At 41.7% G+C, this 19,312-nt stretch overlaps 1 protein-coding gene across 1 annotated transcript; it reads right to left on the minus strand.

Moving 5' to 3' along the window:
- Nucleotides 1-9,037: 9,037 nt before the first annotated feature.
- Nucleotides 9,038-13,554, minus strand: LOC130188635 (transgelin-like). Its single transcript, XM_056407048.1, has 5 exons — nucleotides 13,409-13,554; nucleotides 10,295-10,481; nucleotides 10,032-10,203; nucleotides 9,750-9,852; nucleotides 9,038-9,633 (listed from the first exon to the last, which is right to left on the minus strand). The coding sequence occupies exons 2-5, from the start codon at nucleotides 10,472-10,474 to the stop codon at nucleotides 9,489-9,491; spliced, it is 600 nt and encodes a 199-aa protein (XP_056263023.1). The 5' UTR covers nucleotides 10,475-10,481; nucleotides 13,409-13,554; the 3' UTR covers nucleotides 9,038-9,488.
- Between the last annotated feature and the right edge of the window lie 5,758 nt (nucleotides 13,555-19,312).

Consider the following 19,312-nt stretch of genomic DNA (forward strand, 5'->3'; position numbering starts at 1 on the left):
GTATTGACCTGTTTAAAGTGTCTTTTGTCCAGGACTCACGAGCTGGGCATCGTTGAGCATCTGTAACCCAACATCTGAAGGACCTGAACAGGAATATAGATACATGTTCTCACCCATCAAGGGGTCACTTAAAGCTTTACAAATACATTATACATTAATAATAAAGCATAAGAACTTTACTGCTTACGTTTTGCTCCACAAAATCAAATGTGCTTAGTGATAAATGTCCCTCATTGTGTATTTACTTTCTTTAATCACAATGTGATGCATTGATTTTTTAAATGATGAGCAATGTAAGAGCATATTTGTGCAAGTGCCATGTGCCGTGAACCTTGTGCTGCGGCCTTTCTTCGTTAGAAATTAAACCGAGTCCACATGTTTTAACTTCACAATCGCATTATGTAATTTCAAGGGAAATAAAATACAGAAGCAGGAGTTTAGTTTTATTGGACTAAATACAGTAATTACAAAAGTAAATCATTCTAATTTTATAAAGATGAATGTGCAGCACACTCCGACACTACCAGTAAGATATTGAAGTCATTATTATTTCAAATAAATAATTTCATGAATAATTCAGGTTCTATTGAGTGTAAACCATGTCATAGGCATTTTGATAAATTAACAGCAAAAACTGTATCCTGCCCAAGATATTTCATGACTGAGACTTCAGGATTCGTCCACAGACAAAAGTCCTCACGTCGTCCTCTGAGGAACTCGAAGCACTTTACACTCACTGCAGCAAGTAAGCTCAGTCAAGCGAAAATGTGGGTTTTTGGCACCAGGCCAAGTGAGCTTTGAGGATTGAAGGGAAAATGTGGAGAATATTCAACTTTTAACTTTTCACGCAGACTCAACAGTGTTGTCCTCCTCGTGGCGCTTTAAATGGCGGGTTCAGATCTCAATATTTGGCCTCAAACCAAAAGTTTCGAGGGGAAACATCTACTCCACCATTTACACCTGATACTCCTGTGACTCGCCTTTCTCACCCTTTTATCCTTCTATGCAGCCGCTGAGAGAGCTGACACATGTAGGTCACACACTACTGCACCTTCCTCTCTGGTTCCCGCATGAAAAACATCCATGCAAATAAGTCAGTCTGCACGTTAACCTCAGCCTAGTGGCAATGGTTATCGCATATGATGTGATGCTTAACCGTAATGAGTCTCCAAAACCTGCAGTCTCCCGTCAAGGGCCTCTCTATTTCATCAACACTCGTCTCCATCTTGAAAACCTCTCGGGGAAGGAGGATCTCCGCCGCCAATCACAACTCTATGAGACCACTTTAGAAGGCAAGTGAGCGGTGCAAATGTTTCATAATGTGCAACTGCAGCTGTCGAAAGAGCTGTTTGACCTCCAATGGCGCTTGTGTAGCGCCATCTCTATACCTCATTCGAACGGGGCAGAAGAATTCCAAAGGGTCTTTCTACTCTGTGAACTGGTCATCCATTTATATCCCATCGATGTTTCTGCGCTGCTCCTCTCCATAATTGAATTTGGTCCTGAAGCTAATAAAGCAGATCTCGGGTCAGCGTCAGGCCGTCTTTTTTACTTCCCCAGACTTTCACCCTGAGGGGAATCGTTTCTTGACTGCTGCCTTTTGTGGCGTCCCTGAATGACCTCGCACTGACATCGCCCGGCTGCATACGAAGCAAAGCAGGCTAAAGTTGCTGATGCAGGGAATTAATGCCCCAATGTTTGGCGTTGCAATGTAGTTCAGAGCAAAATATTCAGTTAGAGGTCCACAGCCAACCACTGTGTCCTAATTAGCTGGTTTTCGCAGCACTTTTTAAACTGCTAAACATCTGTTTTTCTCATACTCTCTCTTGTCCTCCCACCTCATGTTTAAGGTACATGTACATGCATTGTGACTTTTGAAAAGGGGCTGGCCGCTTTCATACAAACCATACATGTCGACAAAGATAATTGGAATGCCTTCTCATCTGTAGAAAGACTTCTACTGCAGAACAAGATTAGTTTTGTCAAAATGAAATAGAAATAGAGATTGATGTTAAGATTTGTGACATTCAAACCTACAAACAATCTCTGTAATAGAACAATTTGACTGCTCTTGGTGGAAGGTGTAAATCAGTGGAAAGCTCTTTGTGCCTGGGAAGGTGATACGAATGAGGCTGATTTTGTCATGGTCACGCCGTAACTCAAGCTTTTCTGGAGTTTTCCTTGGCTTTCTCACCCTGCTCTCGGTCTGCAATCAGCAATCAGCCCACCGGTCGGCAGTCGGCTCATCAGCGCTGCAGTGTCTGTATACGTCACGCCCGACTTCACGGGAAGCGAGGTGCAGGAGCGCATGCGCAGAGAAACAGGCAAGGCTCAACGTGAATAACAAAAGGCGCTCTTTAATGAGGCAAACGTTTTTTTTAAAACAACAAAGTCCAAAAAGGGGCAGGCAGAGAATCAGGGTTCAGTAGTGTTGTTACGACTCGAGATGTGCCGACGCTTCGAAGCGTGTGTCGAGTAATGGAGGGGGCGTTTCCTCGAAGCGCGTATCGAGGCTTGCTTCATTTAGGGGAGGAGACAAAAATGATGACGTCCGAAGCCTCGCTGCCCGGCTGTACCACGTGACTGCTTCTGGAAGTGGTTCAGATTTTGCCGGGAGGTTTGACAGCAATATAAACCCCTCAGGCTCCATTCAAAATGTGGGTTGTTGGTTGAGAGTTTGTAGAGTTTAGAGAGAGAGATAGTTTGGAAAGTTAGGAGAGTGAGGAGAGAAGGATAGGCGATAAGATGGAGCCAGCTAGGAAGAGGAGGATTTCCCCTGTGTGGGAACACTTTGGAAAACCCTCTGGAGTACTGGGAGAGGCAAACATTCCTGTATCAACATGTATATAGACTTGCTCTTGCGTTTTTGTGCACGCCAGCATCTTCTGTACCCTGTGAAACGGTGTTTTCAAAGGCCGGAGAGGTTGTGTCAAAAGAAAGGAATCGTTTAAAACCCAAAATTGTTGAGAAACTGTTATTTCTGAATAAAAATGAATGATCACTGTCCAAGTTACACAAACATATTCAGTCCCCTCTTCATAGTTCCACAAGCACATTCACCGAAAGTGACATAATAACATTATTACACAACCTGCCATATCATATGATACTACCATTTTGGGAAAATGGAAACACACAGAATACATTCCAAAAATATTTTATTATGCACATATGTGATAATTTATGTACAGAAATTATTTGGTCATACATTTTTGTAATTCATAGTTATTCTCAACAGCCATAACAGACACAAAAACTCAATGCATCACATTATGTGGTTCAGATACAGCTGCCTGTGATGATACACTTGGCCAGTCGGTGGTTTTGTGAGCACATGAAGCTTCGAGAAATGAACCCTTTCTCGAACCAATTGGCTGAAGTGGTTCGATGCCTCATGAGGTTTCATCTCACCATCCCTAGGGTTCAGGACAGGCAGACAGGGTCGAAACAGGCAGAATCAGGAATATGCACGAAAGACAACAATCCAGCAACAGACAAGGGAAAGAGTGGCACACTATATAGGGGGGGAAAGAGGTGTACGACATGGAAACAGGTGTACGAGATGAGACAGTAACGAGACGAGAGTGGCTGAGGGCAGGTGCAGGGAATGAAACAATCAAGGAGACAGGACACAGAGAAGACACAGGAGACATCGAGTAGACACAGAACAGGACCTTACAGTAGACACCCCGGCTCTCCTTTCAGTGTGGAGTCAGTGGGAAACACCTGACGGCTGAACTAAATCAGTTGGACCACGCCGATAACGACACAGTGACGCGTTTTCTGTTTTGAAGCCATTTTTGTCCTGTGATGTAAAGTAGAGCTCTTGTTGCAAAATGATTGACACTATTGTTCTCGCAGGTGGGAGAACAGCCTCGCGAGTTATGTTGCAGGCAAAGCCAGAAAGAAGCACACTGTAGAGTCAGGTCTCTACAGTAGCGGTGATGGTTCTTTCACTCAGATGTCCAAATCAGTGACCTTAACTTACTGTCTTCACTAAGCGCCGCTTCAGTTCATGCTCATAATCAGACTGAAAGTGCTTTTCATTGACTTGAGTCTTGAGATCCGGACCAGGCTACTTTAGTTCACCCGGACTGGATCAGATCTGGGACTCAACAATTTTGCAATATTTTGTATGTAACTCAAAAGGTTATGGTGCATACAATACTCAATTCAATTCAGTTTATTTTGTATAGTCCATTATCACAAATTACAAATTTGCCTCAGAGGGCTTTACAATCTGTACACATAGACATCCCTGTCCCAGGACCTCACATCGGATCAGGGTTAACTCCCAAAAAATAGAAAAAGAACTTTCGCAGAGACAAAAGGGAAGAAACCTTCAGGAGAGCAACAGAGGAGGATCCCTCTCCCCGGATGGACAGATGCAATATATGTCATGTGTCCAGAATGAATCATTAAAGAGTTACAACACATTCAATGAGTATGACTGAGTGTATGAATAGTTGGTAGTAGGCATGGACAATACAATGATAACAAAAATATACTTACCTCTTTTGTTCAGTTGTGCAACATTGCATCCTTCCTCTTGAGACTGACAACTCATTTTAAGAACTTCTAAATGACCTTCTGGTGTTAATGGAGTTCAGTCTCTCCTGAAGCATGGATGTATTGTAAGAACTCGATGGCGAACCCAAAGGTGGCGCCTATTCAGTCAAATGACAATTGCTCCTCTGGCGCATATGTCAAAAAACATTTCTAGCTTCTGGGTACGCGGCCCACTGAATATGTACATTAGTATTTCTCCCGCTGGCCTCACCTAAGTCACAGATGTATACAATGTGATGATGTCACAAACTTTTACAAATATAACATTTCCATGGATCACAAATTCCTCACAGAAAGTAAAATGGGATGTTTGCAATTCGAGGTGCCTTGTTATTTATTAATCAACAGTCAACTTTTAGGCTGCAGGGAGAGCAAGGGAGAGCACATGGTGCCATCTCCAGTTCTTATTTTACCTCCACGTACTGGAGCCACTGGACCAGTGAGGCCTCCACCAGCTGTCTTTGCTCAATGATGGGAGAACAAGGTGTTCAATCGGCTCCCCAATTCATATTTTTACAGACAGTCTGAGGATTTCAACTGGCACCTCTCCAGTCATAAGGCAACTTCTTTAACCTTGGGCGCAATCGGCGCCCCTGTTATGCCCCTTCGTGGCAGCAGAGTGCATTCCTCTGCTGGTGTGTTGGTGTTTCCACGCTTTCATTAAAAACCTCACGGAATGAAAAATACGAGCTCAAGTGTAAAAAAAACACCAGACCGCACTGATCTGTGAAACATTAGCTGTGGAAACGTTTTAAACATCTAGACTGTTAAAAGAGTACACACAGTGTAAAGTGTTTGTTTTAGCTTGTATGTCAAATGTATTTTTTAGTCTCATTAATTTCAGCTGCCTTCCAATTCAGTTATATAGCCCATTTTCACAAATTTACAAATGTATAGTGCTATACAATCTGTATATAGACATCCCTATCCCAGAACCTCACATCGGATAAGGAAAAACTCCCAACCAACCCTTTCACAGGGGAAAAAAGGGAAGAAACCTTCAGGAGAGCAACAGAGGAGGATCCCTCTCCAGGATGGACAGGTGCAATAGATGCCATGTGTACAGAAGGAATCATTATACACAAATTAAAACACAGTAACAACACAATCAATGAATATGACAGAGTGTATGAATAGTTGGTAGTAGGCATAGTCCGCGATTCAGACCTCCAAGATCCATCAGGCAGATGGAGGTAGAGAGGAGGAGTGGGCGGAGTCTCAACAGTGACAGGGAAGAGTTTCACATGTGAGTTTATAAATTGTACCCGATGCTCAATCTCAAAGTCCTGTGGTGTCTAATTTGAGGTATAATAAGGTTCTTATACGACATCGTGTTTTACTCAGTCGTTCCAGTGCAGTGCTTTTAGTAAATGAAGTACCCTGCTAAAGGAGTTTTTTTCTCTCAAGTCTACAAAGTGCTCAATGACAATTAAATGTAAAATATGAATTCAATTTATGATTCTATTTAAATCTACTGCTTTATTGAATTATACTTGACCTGGCCGGCACTTACAATAAAATATGTGTGTGTGTTGACTGAGGTTCACAACCAGTAACAATGTCCAGTGTAAATAATGTCTTGCAGGGAGCCAAAGCTGGTATGTTATGTCATGATCAGGTTCTGTGCCTGTCTGCTGCCAGCGTGAAGAGGACTCTCTTGTCTATCAACACCCACAAGGCAACAGGTCCAGACAACATCCCTGGTCGTGTGCTGAAGGACTGCGCAGAGGAGCTTAAGGACGTCTTCACGGATGTCTTTAATACTTCTCTGAGACAAGCTGTTGTTCCATCATGCTTCAAGGTAACCACCATCATACCTGTGCCAAAGAAATCCACTCCGTCCTGCTTCAACGACTATCGTCCAGTGGCACTGACCCCCATAATCATGAAGTGCTTTGAACGACTAGTCATGTCGCATATCAAATCCATTCTCCCCCCCACTCTGGACCCTTTCCAGTTTGCATACCGGGCCAAACGGTCCACGGAGGATGCAATCTGCTCTGCTCTCCACCCAGCCCTCACCCACCTGGACAAAAGACTCCTATGTAAGAATGCTGTTCATAGACTTTAGCTCAGCATTCAACACAATCATCCCACAACAACTAATCTGCAAACTTGACCAGCTGGGGCTCAACACCTCGCTGTGTAACTGGCTGCTGGACTTCCTGAGTGAGAGGCCACAAGCAGCACGTGTTGGCAACAACACCTCGAGCAGCATCACACTCAGCACAGGGGCCCCTCAGGGCTGTGTGCTCAGTCCTCTGCTCTTCACCTTGCTGACTCACGACTGCAAAACCAGCTACAGCACCAATCACATGGTCAAGTTTGCAGATGACACAACATTGATAGGTCTCATCACCAAGGATGACGAGACCCTCTACAGGAGGGAGGTCAACCTTCTGACCACGTGGTGCGGAGCCAACAACCTCCTGCTCAACAACAGCAAGACCAAAGAGATCGTTGTTGACTTCCGGAAAGGCCACACCCATCACCCACCACTGACCATCAACGGTGCGGACATTGAGCAGGTCAGCAGCACCAAATTCCTGGGGTGGAAATCAGTGAGGACCTCTCGTGGACAGCCAACACTACATCGCTGGCAAAGAAAGCACAGAGGCGCCTCTACTTCCTCCGGAAACTGAGGAAAGCAGGAGCCCCCATCCATCATGTGCACCTTCTACGCGGCACCATGGAGAGCATCCTGACCAACTGCATCACTGTGTGGGCGGAAGCTGCACAGACCACAGCAGGAACGCCCTGCAGCGCGTAGTGAGGGCAGCTGGAAGGATCATGGGTGCCTCACCCCCCCCCATCCTTGCAGGACATATACAACACCCGCCTCACCCGCAAAGCGACCTCGATTGTGAGTGACCCCTGCCACCCCTCACACGGTCTCTTCAGCCTCCTGCCCTCTGGGAGGAGATACCGGAGCCTCGGGCTCACACCACCAGGCTGTCCAACAGCTTCATCCACCAGGCTGTCAGGAAGCTGAACTCTCCCCATCCTCCCACTCCGTCCTCTCTCAGACTCACATGTCTGAATGCTGCTAGCACAATTTATGTTGTCTATATGTTTACATGTTTTTACTATTTTTGCACTTTATGTTGTCTATGCACTTTATGTTGTCTATATGTTCACATGTTTTTTACTATTTTTGCACTCTATGTTGTCTATATGTTGCACAATTCACTTTATGTTGGACAGAAGAGAAACGCAATTTCGATCTTCTGTATGTTTGCACATATGGAAAATTGACAAATAAAACTGACTTTGACTTTGACTTTGACTTTAGCGGACCCATTGAGGAGAAGTGATGAACAGCGTGAGACTCTGGGATCTCACTTATGCCAAAGCACATTAGTTAGTGTTGAAAGTGCTAGTGTTGAAATAATAAACCCTTTTTGGCAATTAAAATAATCTAAACAATGGCTGAGAGATCCAGCCTCTGTCCCACAGAAACGTCCTGCAGCAGCATCAGGAGGGAGCTTTAGTGCTGAGGACATTACTAACAGGATATTATCTCGCTCCATCAGAAGCCAATAGGTGCCGTAAAAAGTATTTAAGAACTGTATAATATACGTGTCACACTGCACAGATATCAGGCTTGTAATGAGGAGGAGTTTTCTAATGCTTTCATTGAGATAATAATAGATTATAGAAACCAACACTGAATTGAATCCATATGCCATCACCAATTGTTCAGTATATCAGGTTACTGCATGTTTTCATTTATTTCAAATTCATACTTGTTTCTCATGAATTTACAATAAACTAATTTTCACCTCCGTGTAAAACGTTATTCCTACAGCTTCATGTTCACACAACAAGAATGGAAAGGAAGGAAGGGAGTCTTTTTGTTCGCCCCTCTTCTGCAATAATCCTTCCTTTTTTTTAAATCCTCTGTTCTTTCTTGACATATTCTCCTGACACCTTTCTCTCCTGGATTCAAATCCACCTGGACATTTCTGTTTGAAAAAGTACCACTTCATCCTGTTGTTTCTTTATGATCTCCCTTTCTCATCCAACTTTATTCTTTCCTCATCTTCTCCTTCCTGCTTTTCTTTTCCATCTCTGGCCTTTTTTCTGAGACAGTTCATGCTGAACAGCTTAGTTGGTACGAAAGGAAAAACAATATAAACACAACCTTGGCAGGAGTTAGCGATAGTCCTCTGAATCCCCCTTGTTTCCCCTCGTTCCATCCAACCAGGCAAAGCCCGGCCAGGAAACATCCAAGCTGTATCCCCACCTATCATCACGCCCACCTCCCTCCTTTGGGGGTCGGCTGTAGCTCATGGGGATGAGTGAACCCCCAGTTGCTCCCCGGGCGCTTCACTGCAGCCCACTGCTCCTTAATAACTAAAGATGGGTCAAATGCAGAGAAGAATGTCCCCACGGGGATAATTTACATGTGGACAAAGCCTCCTACTTTCTTAATCTCTATCGTTAATCTATTCATCACACAAGAGGCTTCTTTAAATGTAAATCAAACTTTATTTAAAAATCATTCTCATTCTATATCACGTATGAAATGCTAAAGAAGGTCTGACACATTGATTGCAAATCTAACTGCAGATTGTGTTATCTTGTGATATATTGTGCTTTGCAGTGAAGCACATTGGATTATTTTAGGAAGTGGGTTAAAACATGAAAAAACAACTGGAATTGTCCTTTAAATTAAAAACTGTAACTATGTCAAATGCTCTGTCAACTTTACTTAAACTATTTAACACTATTTTAACACTTTACACTATTTAAGGAGTCAATTTGTGGAGGCCTACTCAACTTGAAGTGTGTGCACATCTTCTTTTTCGTCCCCGTTTTGGTCCAGTTTAGCCTCGAAAACAGTCAGGTGACACTTCTCATGGTCCTTGCTGGCCTTTCAGAGAGTAGACGAAGTAGTGTTTCAGCTATGCACCATTTCACGGCTTGATCTGCCTGGGTTGTCCGTAGCTCGTCATTCCAGCCTGAGATGCTCCTTTATTTGTGCCCATTTGCAGGCCGATGATATTTTTGCCTTCGGTCAGCTGTTCCTCTGAGAAATCTCTCTTGTTCTCTTGGGCTTTCCTGCACACATACAAGCACACATCCCTCAGTCCGCAATCTCGACCCTCAGCACTGGAGTGAAACCTCCTTTGTATTACACAACGTCAACAGAGAGTTCGTAAACCCCTTAAACTCACCTGTGGAACCAGTTAGGGTCTCCTTTGTAACATCCGTCGTCCTTTGTGACAGCCAAATTACCCAGAGCCATCAGGGTCCTCTGGACAGCAGCCATGTCCTTGCCTGAAGACATGCAACAGTTTTACATGAACAGATCACACACCAAATACAGGGAGGGGGCAGGGACCTGTGCTCTGCGGTCTTTGCCACTGAATACAGTTTAATGTCCACACTTACATTGCTGTAAATCTGCAAAACACTTTATTCTGCTGTAATAATATCAATTTTATTGGATGTTTTACCTTCAAAGAGGTCTACAGTCTGAAATATGTCAGTGTTGGTGACTCCATAGTTTTCTGAAGCTTTGAGGAACAAAGATATTTGTTCCATCTGCTTAAACACCATGGTGGAGGTCTTGGTGGTCTTTATCGGCTTGTTGGTAGCATACAGGCTGTTGATGAGCTTACTCAGCACCTAAACAAAAACCAAACACTTCTTTCTTATTATACTCGACACAATGCAAACTACAATGCTGTTTTTACATTCCCGAAAACACAACACTCACAATTCCGTTCTTGAGCCAGTTTTGGAATCCGATCTTGGCCGGCTCAGGCTGGCCCACTTCAGGGTCGCACTGAGCGACGATCCACTCCGTCAACTTTTCCTCCAGTTCTGGGTCGTATTTCTTATCAATCTTACTCTGTACCTCCCGGGACAGACCAAAGCAAGGACCGACGTTTGACATGATGATCCTGTTGAAAGGGAAAGATATAGTGTTGGATAGCGTCGGAAACTTCCCTCCTCTGCAGCGTATTGTGTTCTTTTCAATATTGATGTTTGATTGATGACAGAAGGTTCTCATTTAAATGCTCTGCTCAAAGCCACAGTCCTGGCCTGCAGTCAGAACAAATAGAGAGTCACTCTCATCCGGATCCGTGCACATGTGCTTGAGTGTGTATCGATTGCGTGTGAGAAGTGTTTTTTGAGAACCTATTCATTTAAAACGTTCAGACTAAGCTTAGCATTAAGGACTGAAAAGAGGTGGAAACTCTCATCTGACTCCACCAGAAAGTGAACAAGCATTTGCCAACCACAGCTTGAAAGCTTTTTATTTCTATTATCCAGACCTTTATTGAACAAAGAAAAGAAGCTGAAAATGCTGTAGCGTAATGCTAATGTCTTAAAGGATTACAACTCTGCTGTAAGTACTTTGTTGGCCTATCTCACTTATTAAGGTACGATCTTCCTGTTGGTTTCAGTAGAACCGCCCCGCTCTCTGCATCCTGTTTGCTCATTCGGCTTATACTTCCTTCCTCCCTGACACGTCCTGAACAAAGGACTCCAAACAACACCGCTGCTCACCAGAGCAATAAGCAACCAAACAAAACTCTTCCATCGAGCCTGTTACAACATGAACGTATAAGACGGTACCTGTCGGTACGCCAAGCCAAAGCTCTTTCTTTTACACATTTTAATAATTGAGTTTCGCAATCTCAAGACATTAGAAAAGCAGATAGCATTTGGAGATATTTACAGCTGATAGGAAAATGTTTCGATCTCACATTTCTCACATACACGTTCTGGTTTGTATATGTTCTGCAAATATATGCAAACTTTCTATTTGTGTTGCATTTAAAGGCTGGAGACATCCTATGTTGTATTGTCTGGAATGTCAAAAAGACACACCTTTTAGATCTTGAAAAACAGAAGTTTCTCAGTCTTACGCAATATGTGCTGGTTGATTGACAGCTTGTTTGTGTGTCTCGCTGCTCCAAACTGGAGTCCCCTGCAGCCATAGATCGCTCTCGTGGCTCTGGACTTGCAGTGGTTACAGGGGAATGTGGGGGGGGGATGCAACATCCTGTCCACTTAGTGACTGCTCAACCAGTTTGTCACAACATCAAGGGTGAGGTAAATATCCAAACATCTGAAACTGAAGAGCAACATTTTTCTCAAACACAGGTTCAATCTGTTTTGTTCCTGCAGCTGCAAACATCATGATCTACCTCTTCATGAAGTGAACAAGAAGGGATGATGAACTTCAGATTAAATGTAACCTGCACACTGATCTCTGAACTACACAAGGAGCTGGTTGGAGGTCACACGTTTGGGTCAACGCCATTCAAGCAGAGAGTTTGCACAGGTGTGTTTGAATGTGTGTTTTGGAAGATTATGGAGACCTGTACACTTTAGAAATTAACTGGGAGCGGCCAAGTAGCTCCTGAGAACGTCTTGTAATCATAGTCACAGCTACAACAGCCCACAAACACCATGATGTCCATAAACAGCGGTGTGTGCTGGAGAGGTGATTACATATAGAAAAGGAGTGTCATAAACATATTTATGCGTCGCTCATACATGCTGTGACAAAGAGGTAACTGCGCATTTTAATACAATTAACATATTTCCAAATGAGTGTCAGTTTAATTTCAGTTCCTCATTAAAACTCCTCTTCTAACCAAATGTGTGTCAACGTGTTGCAATGAGATTATTATTCTGCTTTTGTGAAGACAACCTTTGCTCTGCTCCACATGTGTGTTACTATTGTGAGCTACTCATTGCAAAGTCAATATGCTGGAAAAACAAGGATGTTTTCATTTTTTTCACGTCTTCCAGTTTATCACTTGTTTAAGGTCAAAAGTCAAAGCAAACTGCCTCAGTGCACATCTTTGACTCTACATATTGTATTTGATCCAGTAGTATTCAAACAACAGTGAATTTAGAAACTCCTGCATACTGATACGAAGTGCCTCCAGTTGTTACTCTCTCACCCCCCACCTGAATGCTTCCGCTTTTTGTATCATAGTAACTTACAGTCATCTGTGACAGGATGTTTCACAATGTGCATGCTTCAACAGGGCTGCATAAAACAATATCATTGCTAGTTACTCAGTCAAATTCACCACCAACTCAACTCAGTTTGACTCATTTGGCTCAGTAAATCACTAAAAGGTCATTCTGAAATCTTTGTTATGTGAACACAATGGATCACTATTCCTACTCAGTCCCAGCTGCTGCTGAGGCAGACTGTTCATTCAATACTCGGTATGTCTATCTTATCACTGAAGATAATGAGAACAGCCCAAACACCTCTGGAAATTCCACTCTTGAAGTTGCCTCGCAGTCTAAAGCACTCGCCTGCACATACAACTTTACCATGGTCCATAAACGTGACAACGTATGTGACAAACACTTGCAGACATTTACTGCCCGATGCTGAACCACCCGCCTGGTGTTCAGAGCATAAATTAAACCTGACAATTACACATTATTAGACAGTTCTGGCTACATGTTGAAGGCAGAAATCTCTGGAGCCGTGAGGTCTATGATAAGAGTGCTCAGAGCAAAGGTAGAAAAAAAAGGATTACATAACACAAGAATTTACAGCGTTTAGCCTTTTTCTGTGTCGGAGTAAACAGGAGCGATGAGAAGAGGGAAGAACGTAGAGTACGAGGGTGTGGTGTATGATAAAGTTACACTTCTTTTGTTCTTGTTTCCTGCTCAGAGTTAGCCACGAGCTTCAAGCGACAAAGAAATCTTTATACTGCCAGCGAGAAATCACAAAACTGAGATTGAATGAGGGAGAGATGAAAAAAGGAAGAAGAAGAAGAACAAGAAGAAGAGGAGGAAAATGAAAAAAAAAGAAGAAGAACAAGAAGAAGAAAAGGTGTTTACTTACTTTGTGAGTAGCTCTCAGGTGAATTCGAGCGTGCGTTGCTGTGTCCCTGTTCTTCTTCTTCCTTGCGACACAGTGCTGACTGCAAATATAAATACAGAAAACACCGTTGTCTGAATTATATGACCTCGCAACAGAGAGAGAGAGAGAGAGAGAGAGAGAAATGCCTTCCTATCTTTTTATTTCACTCTATGACCCGCCCCATTGCTCATTCTCTTTTTCCCCTCTCAAATTGTAATTCCTTATTTAGGAGAAGGACAGGAAGGAAAAAAAGGCCATGTGACTGGATAGTTTGGTGTGGTCACTGAAAAGAATTCCCCAAATTTCTCTCTCCACCACTAAGGAACGAGACTGAAGGAGGGAAGGAGAGAGGGAGGGATGATTAAAAAAAATAGTGGCGAACAGTTCAGTTTGAGGGAGCACAGGAAGGGAGTAACAGTAATTAGAGAGCAGTGAAGCACATGTGGGAGATTATTTATTGCCTTAATTCAAACTGGTGATGTTTGTGTGTGAAAGTGAAACCGGCAGCCGTGGAATGTGAATCCCTTCCTCTCTGTTGGGTTTCAGTTCAAGACACAATAACGAGGAAGGAGAGAAATAGACGATAGTCACAACATTTCGTCCTCATGGCTGAATATGTGAACTCAGACATCTGGACCTGCCTCGTGTCTGTGTGCACAGTTCCAGCTCAAACTGGCTGCAGTTGTACATACATGACAGCGAGGAGGGACACTCCCTCCGAGGCATTCCAACCATGTTGGCCTCGACGACCGAAGCAAGTCAAGACCCGACGGGGGCTTCTGAGATAGGACGATGCAATCAGACGTGATAACACTGTGAGGAGTTGGCAACATGTGAAGTCATCAACCGAGCCCAACGGTCATGAATGTGTGGGTGTGTGTGTGAACGTTGATGTCAGCTTTGCTTTGTGTCATTTCAACTACAGGACTAACGTCTATTCTTCAACCACCGCGTCTGCAGGGTTAATGATTATCACAACCTGAAAGTGGTTTTGTTGCGGATGAATATTTCCTCTTTCCTACTGCATTAATGTGCAGTCAGCCGACTTTGTTTTATATAATATTTCAGTTGAATCATTATAATAAATACGTTATATACTGCTTAATCAGTCAAGTCAACTTAAAAAGAACAGAAAATACAGAACAACAGGACACCACTGGAGTGAAATACAATGTAAAACCTCGCCTTGTTTTCTGGGTGGCAGTTTGGTTACAACGGGGCGTGTGGAATTTATGTCACAATGAAAAACAATGAATTAATCTAGTGCTGAATAGATCCTTCTTACGTACAGTATGTGTTTAATCCAACTGTGACACCTTGAATTCATACATAACAAGTAAATACATATAACAATTTGTGTTGCATTTCACTTAATTCTTTTGTTGATTTGTTTTCCTTTAATCATTTTAAAACTTCCATATTTTAGATGTTGCCCATTTTTGCTTTCATCTGGGTTTCACCTATTATCACTTCATTATTGACTAATTTAATATAATTGTGATATTTTATAAACTCAGAAAGGGCCCATTCTTCCCATAATTTTCTTAACTTTTGATACTTTAAACACATTTTTGTAATAATACTGTTGTACATTTGTAATATTTGACGTTTACTTAGTATTGTTACACTTTTATTTAAATAAAGGAATTGAGTACTTTCTGCACTAGTGGTAAGCACCTACATATACAGTGAACTGGTTGACACGCAGGGTGGGGAGGGGAGGGGTGTTGCTTGGCGGACTGTTCATGTTCAACCAGATGACAGATAGCGTGTGTGTGAGAGGACATGGGAAAAAATTATCCAGCTAACTTGTTAAATGTGAAAATACACACAGATGAGAAATTCAACATGTGGTTGAGCTCTGGGCGAGTTGTTTCCAATCTGAAGCGTTCAGTTTGTGAATTTTTCTCACTGAAGCCAGATACCTTGTCCTGAACATGATGGTGTACCTATAACAGACAAACATTGTCTTGTGTCTTTACTTTTGATCTCTAAATTGCTGCCCTTAGAGGAATAACGCTTTTTTAAATTTCCAGATGTGAACCAGCCCTCCTGTGAGTCTCAAAAGGCTGCTCCTGCACTACAGCAACATCTGGTGGCTCAGGGGGACAGATAGCAGAACTTCTTCGTCTGTGGTGTCGATTTAACTCCAAGGGTGCAAACAGGGAAAAGAAGCATTATATTCCACACTGCTACTTTTTAAGCCTTTAACTGCCTGCTCTACATTTTGGTAGAGCACATTTTGAGTCACTTTATCTTATTGAAAAATGTATTGACCATAACTTAACCTGATTGAGTTATCTCTATTATTTGGTTGAGAATCTAGTGGATTTCACTGTGTCTTTAAGAAGTATGCCTTCTCAGCTAGCCTCTTCACAGGAAGTTAGCGAACTAAATTTTCCTCCAGACATATGGACACCATTTGGTGAAAATATCAAAGGTAAGTGTATTTATTCGACATATTACAGCACTGAACAGAATCATGTAACTTAATAATTTAAAAAAATAATAATAAGGGTAAAATAATTTCCCTTAAAAAGACATTATTTACAGTACATGAAATAAAACACATCTGATTATTCATTGTTGTAAATATGATAAATGAAATGTTATTTCATCTTATATATGCAAAGAAAATGATATAAGTTGGATTCTTTCCTGTCAAAAAAGATAGTTGTTTCCGAATGGTTGATTTGTCATGTTATATATGTAGTCATTCTAAGCTAATAAAATCATTTGATTTATTATTATTTATTTACAATTTTTTAATGAAAAAACAATACATATGAATATTCACTGCTGTTAAGATATATCTAATGGTATTCCATTAAATGTAAGATGAAATGTGTTGTTTTCGTAAATTTTTTCAAAAGGTTTTTGTAAAAAGTACATATGGTAAATATCATAAGTACGCAGAGGTAATACAACTACTAACTGAATGGTAACCAATTGACATATTTTGGTATAATTACATTTTACTAGCATTATAAAAGAACATTTTATAAATTGTTTTCCTTTCTGGTTTTCAAATAATAGATGGATGCTAAATCTTTTTACGGTGCAAGGCCATGCAAGTTTCTAGCAATTATACCAGAAAATCCTCAAGACTGATGCTGATCTAAGTGTTGACAATGACCACATTGAGTTATCCTGATTATTCCACACACGCAGAAGGGACTGGGGATGCTTCTTTTGATTCTATAGATGATAGAGAGATGTGCATTATGGTAACTGTGGACATTGGCCCCTACACTGTGGCAATCGTGGGAGGTGCAACCTGTGTCGAGATGGAAATGTCAGAAGTGCAACGTTTTGCTGTGTTTGAATGCAAAATAGCAATGCTTTGTAGTATATCATGAGAAATAAAGTGGATCTAATGCACAGTTGAGAAGTGTTGAAACTAAAATGTTATAAATGCAATGTTTTTCTGTGTTTTGCACTGTTCCCTTTGTTTGAATGAAAAACAAGATAGTATATCACTAAACATCAGAAGTGTGAAGTGTATCGAGCATGTATGCTGTTTATTACTGCCAAAGGTTATATTGTATTTGATTAATTCTATTATTTTGGTATTTGTATATATTTAACTACTTTTACCATGAAGTGACATCTCAACCGTTTGGTACACACCTGTATTTACAAAACTGTGATGTATGTTAAATAAATGTTGGGATATTGTTGTTATTACTGCCCCAAAGAATAAAAAAAATGCTTGACGAGGACATTAAAGGGTGTGATTGTGTTCAACAAGACGACAATTTGAGATATCATACTCATTGTCCTCTAGAATCAACCACGTCCTTGTGACACATTTAACAGATTGAGGTCCACACTTCAGGGTGTTGATGCCCATGCTGAGAGTCGCTGATTGAAAAAAGGGGCTGCAGAGCGGATGCAACACTGTGATGTCATCGACTTATAAAATCGTATACTGTTACGCAGAAAAATAAAATAAACAAATGGAGAAGAATAGCTGAGCAACAAGGGGACGACCATCAAAGAAAAGTGGTGCAGGTTGGTTGTTGTTGTCGGTCTGAATAATTAAAGTACAACCCCTATTTTGGGTCTAAAAACCAAAATAAACGTTGATGCTCAAGAATATTTTGTCTAAGCGGACTTTTTACTTTTAAAGTTATCAATACTTAAAGTAGAGTGTGCTGTCTTTGGTTACAAAACTAGAGATTTCAGCATCTCTGTGTGACACAGCACAGTGAATTCACAGACATGAGAGCCCTTCAGGCTCTACACATGCAAGCAGGGTCTGGACAACATGGTCTGTCAGTCAGTTGGTCAACCACTTTGGTCCAGACTGAAATGTCCCAACAACCTTTGGTAAACAGTAATGTTTCCCCACAGAAGGAATTGTAGTTTAGCTTTCATTTACCATCAACCCAAGAACATTTTATAATGTTCCCGATATTTCTTTGTAAATACCTGCTGAACTGTACTTAGTTGTCAGTGCTAACTAGTTACATACCTGCTAGCTAGCAGCATGTTAGCTTTGTCCTTAGGAGAATAAATAGACTGTAGGGAGAAGGTTAGCATATAGCCCAAGAAGCTGCTAGTTAAGTTTATACAACTATGATCTAGTATTGCTCTCTCAAAAATTAAGTAGCCTAAGGGAAATAAATGGCTAAATGTGATTTGTAGACTGTAACAGAGGAAACTCGGTTTGTCTTTCAGCTTAAATTGTCATGTGGCTAATTGTATGAAGTAAAACATGCCATAGGCCTACTAGCTATCAAGGGGGTAACATAATTACATTTTAATGTTGGGTAGCCTATCAAGCAAAGGATGCGCTTTTTACCTTTGATAGTATATTGCCTCATTTTATTCAGCATTGGACTAAGTTCCTGATTATGTTTGCATATTTCTGCAAAAGCTCCCGTGGCCAACTGCCAGGTTGACTAAATAAATGCTAACGTGATTGTGTACCGTTGGTCCTTGAAACTGGGTCTCCACATACTAAGTAGTGTGTCAGGAATTATTATTATTTCAGTTTGACTTTTTTCATGACATTTAAAACATTTGTCTTATCGGATGCAAAAGCAAACAATCATGATGAATGACAAAGAAAGCATCTTGCATTAGAAACAGAGAATGTTTTGAACCAGTGGACAGGACAACCTTTTTATCCCGACATGTCATGCACACAGTCACAGATCATCAGTAGCATGTGAGCTGTGGCAGAAGGCGAGATGAGATGTGTGGATGAATAAAGAGCTCTAAATTAAAGCCACAGGAGGTCTTGCAGTGCCTGATCCTTTAGGACAAAATACCAGTTAGACACAACAGGGAACATCTGTTTAAACTCCTCATTTATTCACAACCTTCTTTCCAATTTCAGTCTGTGAATCTGTGCCAGAAGGCCACTGGATATAATTATATACTCTCTTTTCTCTCAGTACTGCAGCAGTTTTAATCCAGTAAAGCTCTGTGGTTTTTAAATGGTTGGATGAATAACATCTGTGCAGTATGACTTCAGATGTCGCGAAGACACACTCCAGACATGCTGACATTCTGATTATAACAGTGTGGGATTTGCATTCATTTGTTTTTTTCTCACACAAGGGCTGAAGTGTGTAGTTTGCTGTAGTGAGCAGTTTTGTCCTCTTGGAGGCGCTGTGTTTCAGTGTGAAGCGTATCACTAAACACAATGTTCACTCTGCTGTCACTCAGCCTCTCAACTGTGACCCCTAAATGTCCATATAAATCTTCTGCTGTGCACTTCCCCCTCTAATAATGCTATGAGACGGGAACCAGCTGTGCAGAAAAAGGGTCCACAGTGCAATTCACATGTTCACGGTGGAGATGGTATGTGTGTGTGTGTGTGCATGTGTGTGTGTGTGTGTGTGTGTGTGTGTGTGTGTGTGTGCGTGTGATTAC

This window comes from Pseudoliparis swirei, chromosome 3 (assembly GCF_029220125.1).
Source record: "Pseudoliparis swirei isolate HS2019 ecotype Mariana Trench chromosome 3, NWPU_hadal_v1, whole genome shotgun sequence".
Taxonomy (NCBI): Eukaryota; Metazoa; Chordata; class Actinopteri; order Perciformes; family Liparidae; genus Pseudoliparis; species Pseudoliparis swirei.

Coding starts and splice junctions, on each gene's coding strand:
- LOC130188635 (XM_056407048.1), bottom strand. CDS start 10,474: ATGTCAAACGTCGGTCCTTGCTTTGGTCTGTCCCGGGAGGTACAGAGT. Junction 10,204..10,294: donor ACTGGCTCAAGAACGGAATT/GTGAGTGTTGTG, acceptor GTTTTTGTTTAG/GTGCTGAGTAAGCTCATCAA. Junction 9,853..10,031: donor GACTGTAGACCTCTTTGAAG/GTAAAACATCCA, acceptor GCATGTCTTCAG/GCAAGGACATGGCTGCTGTC.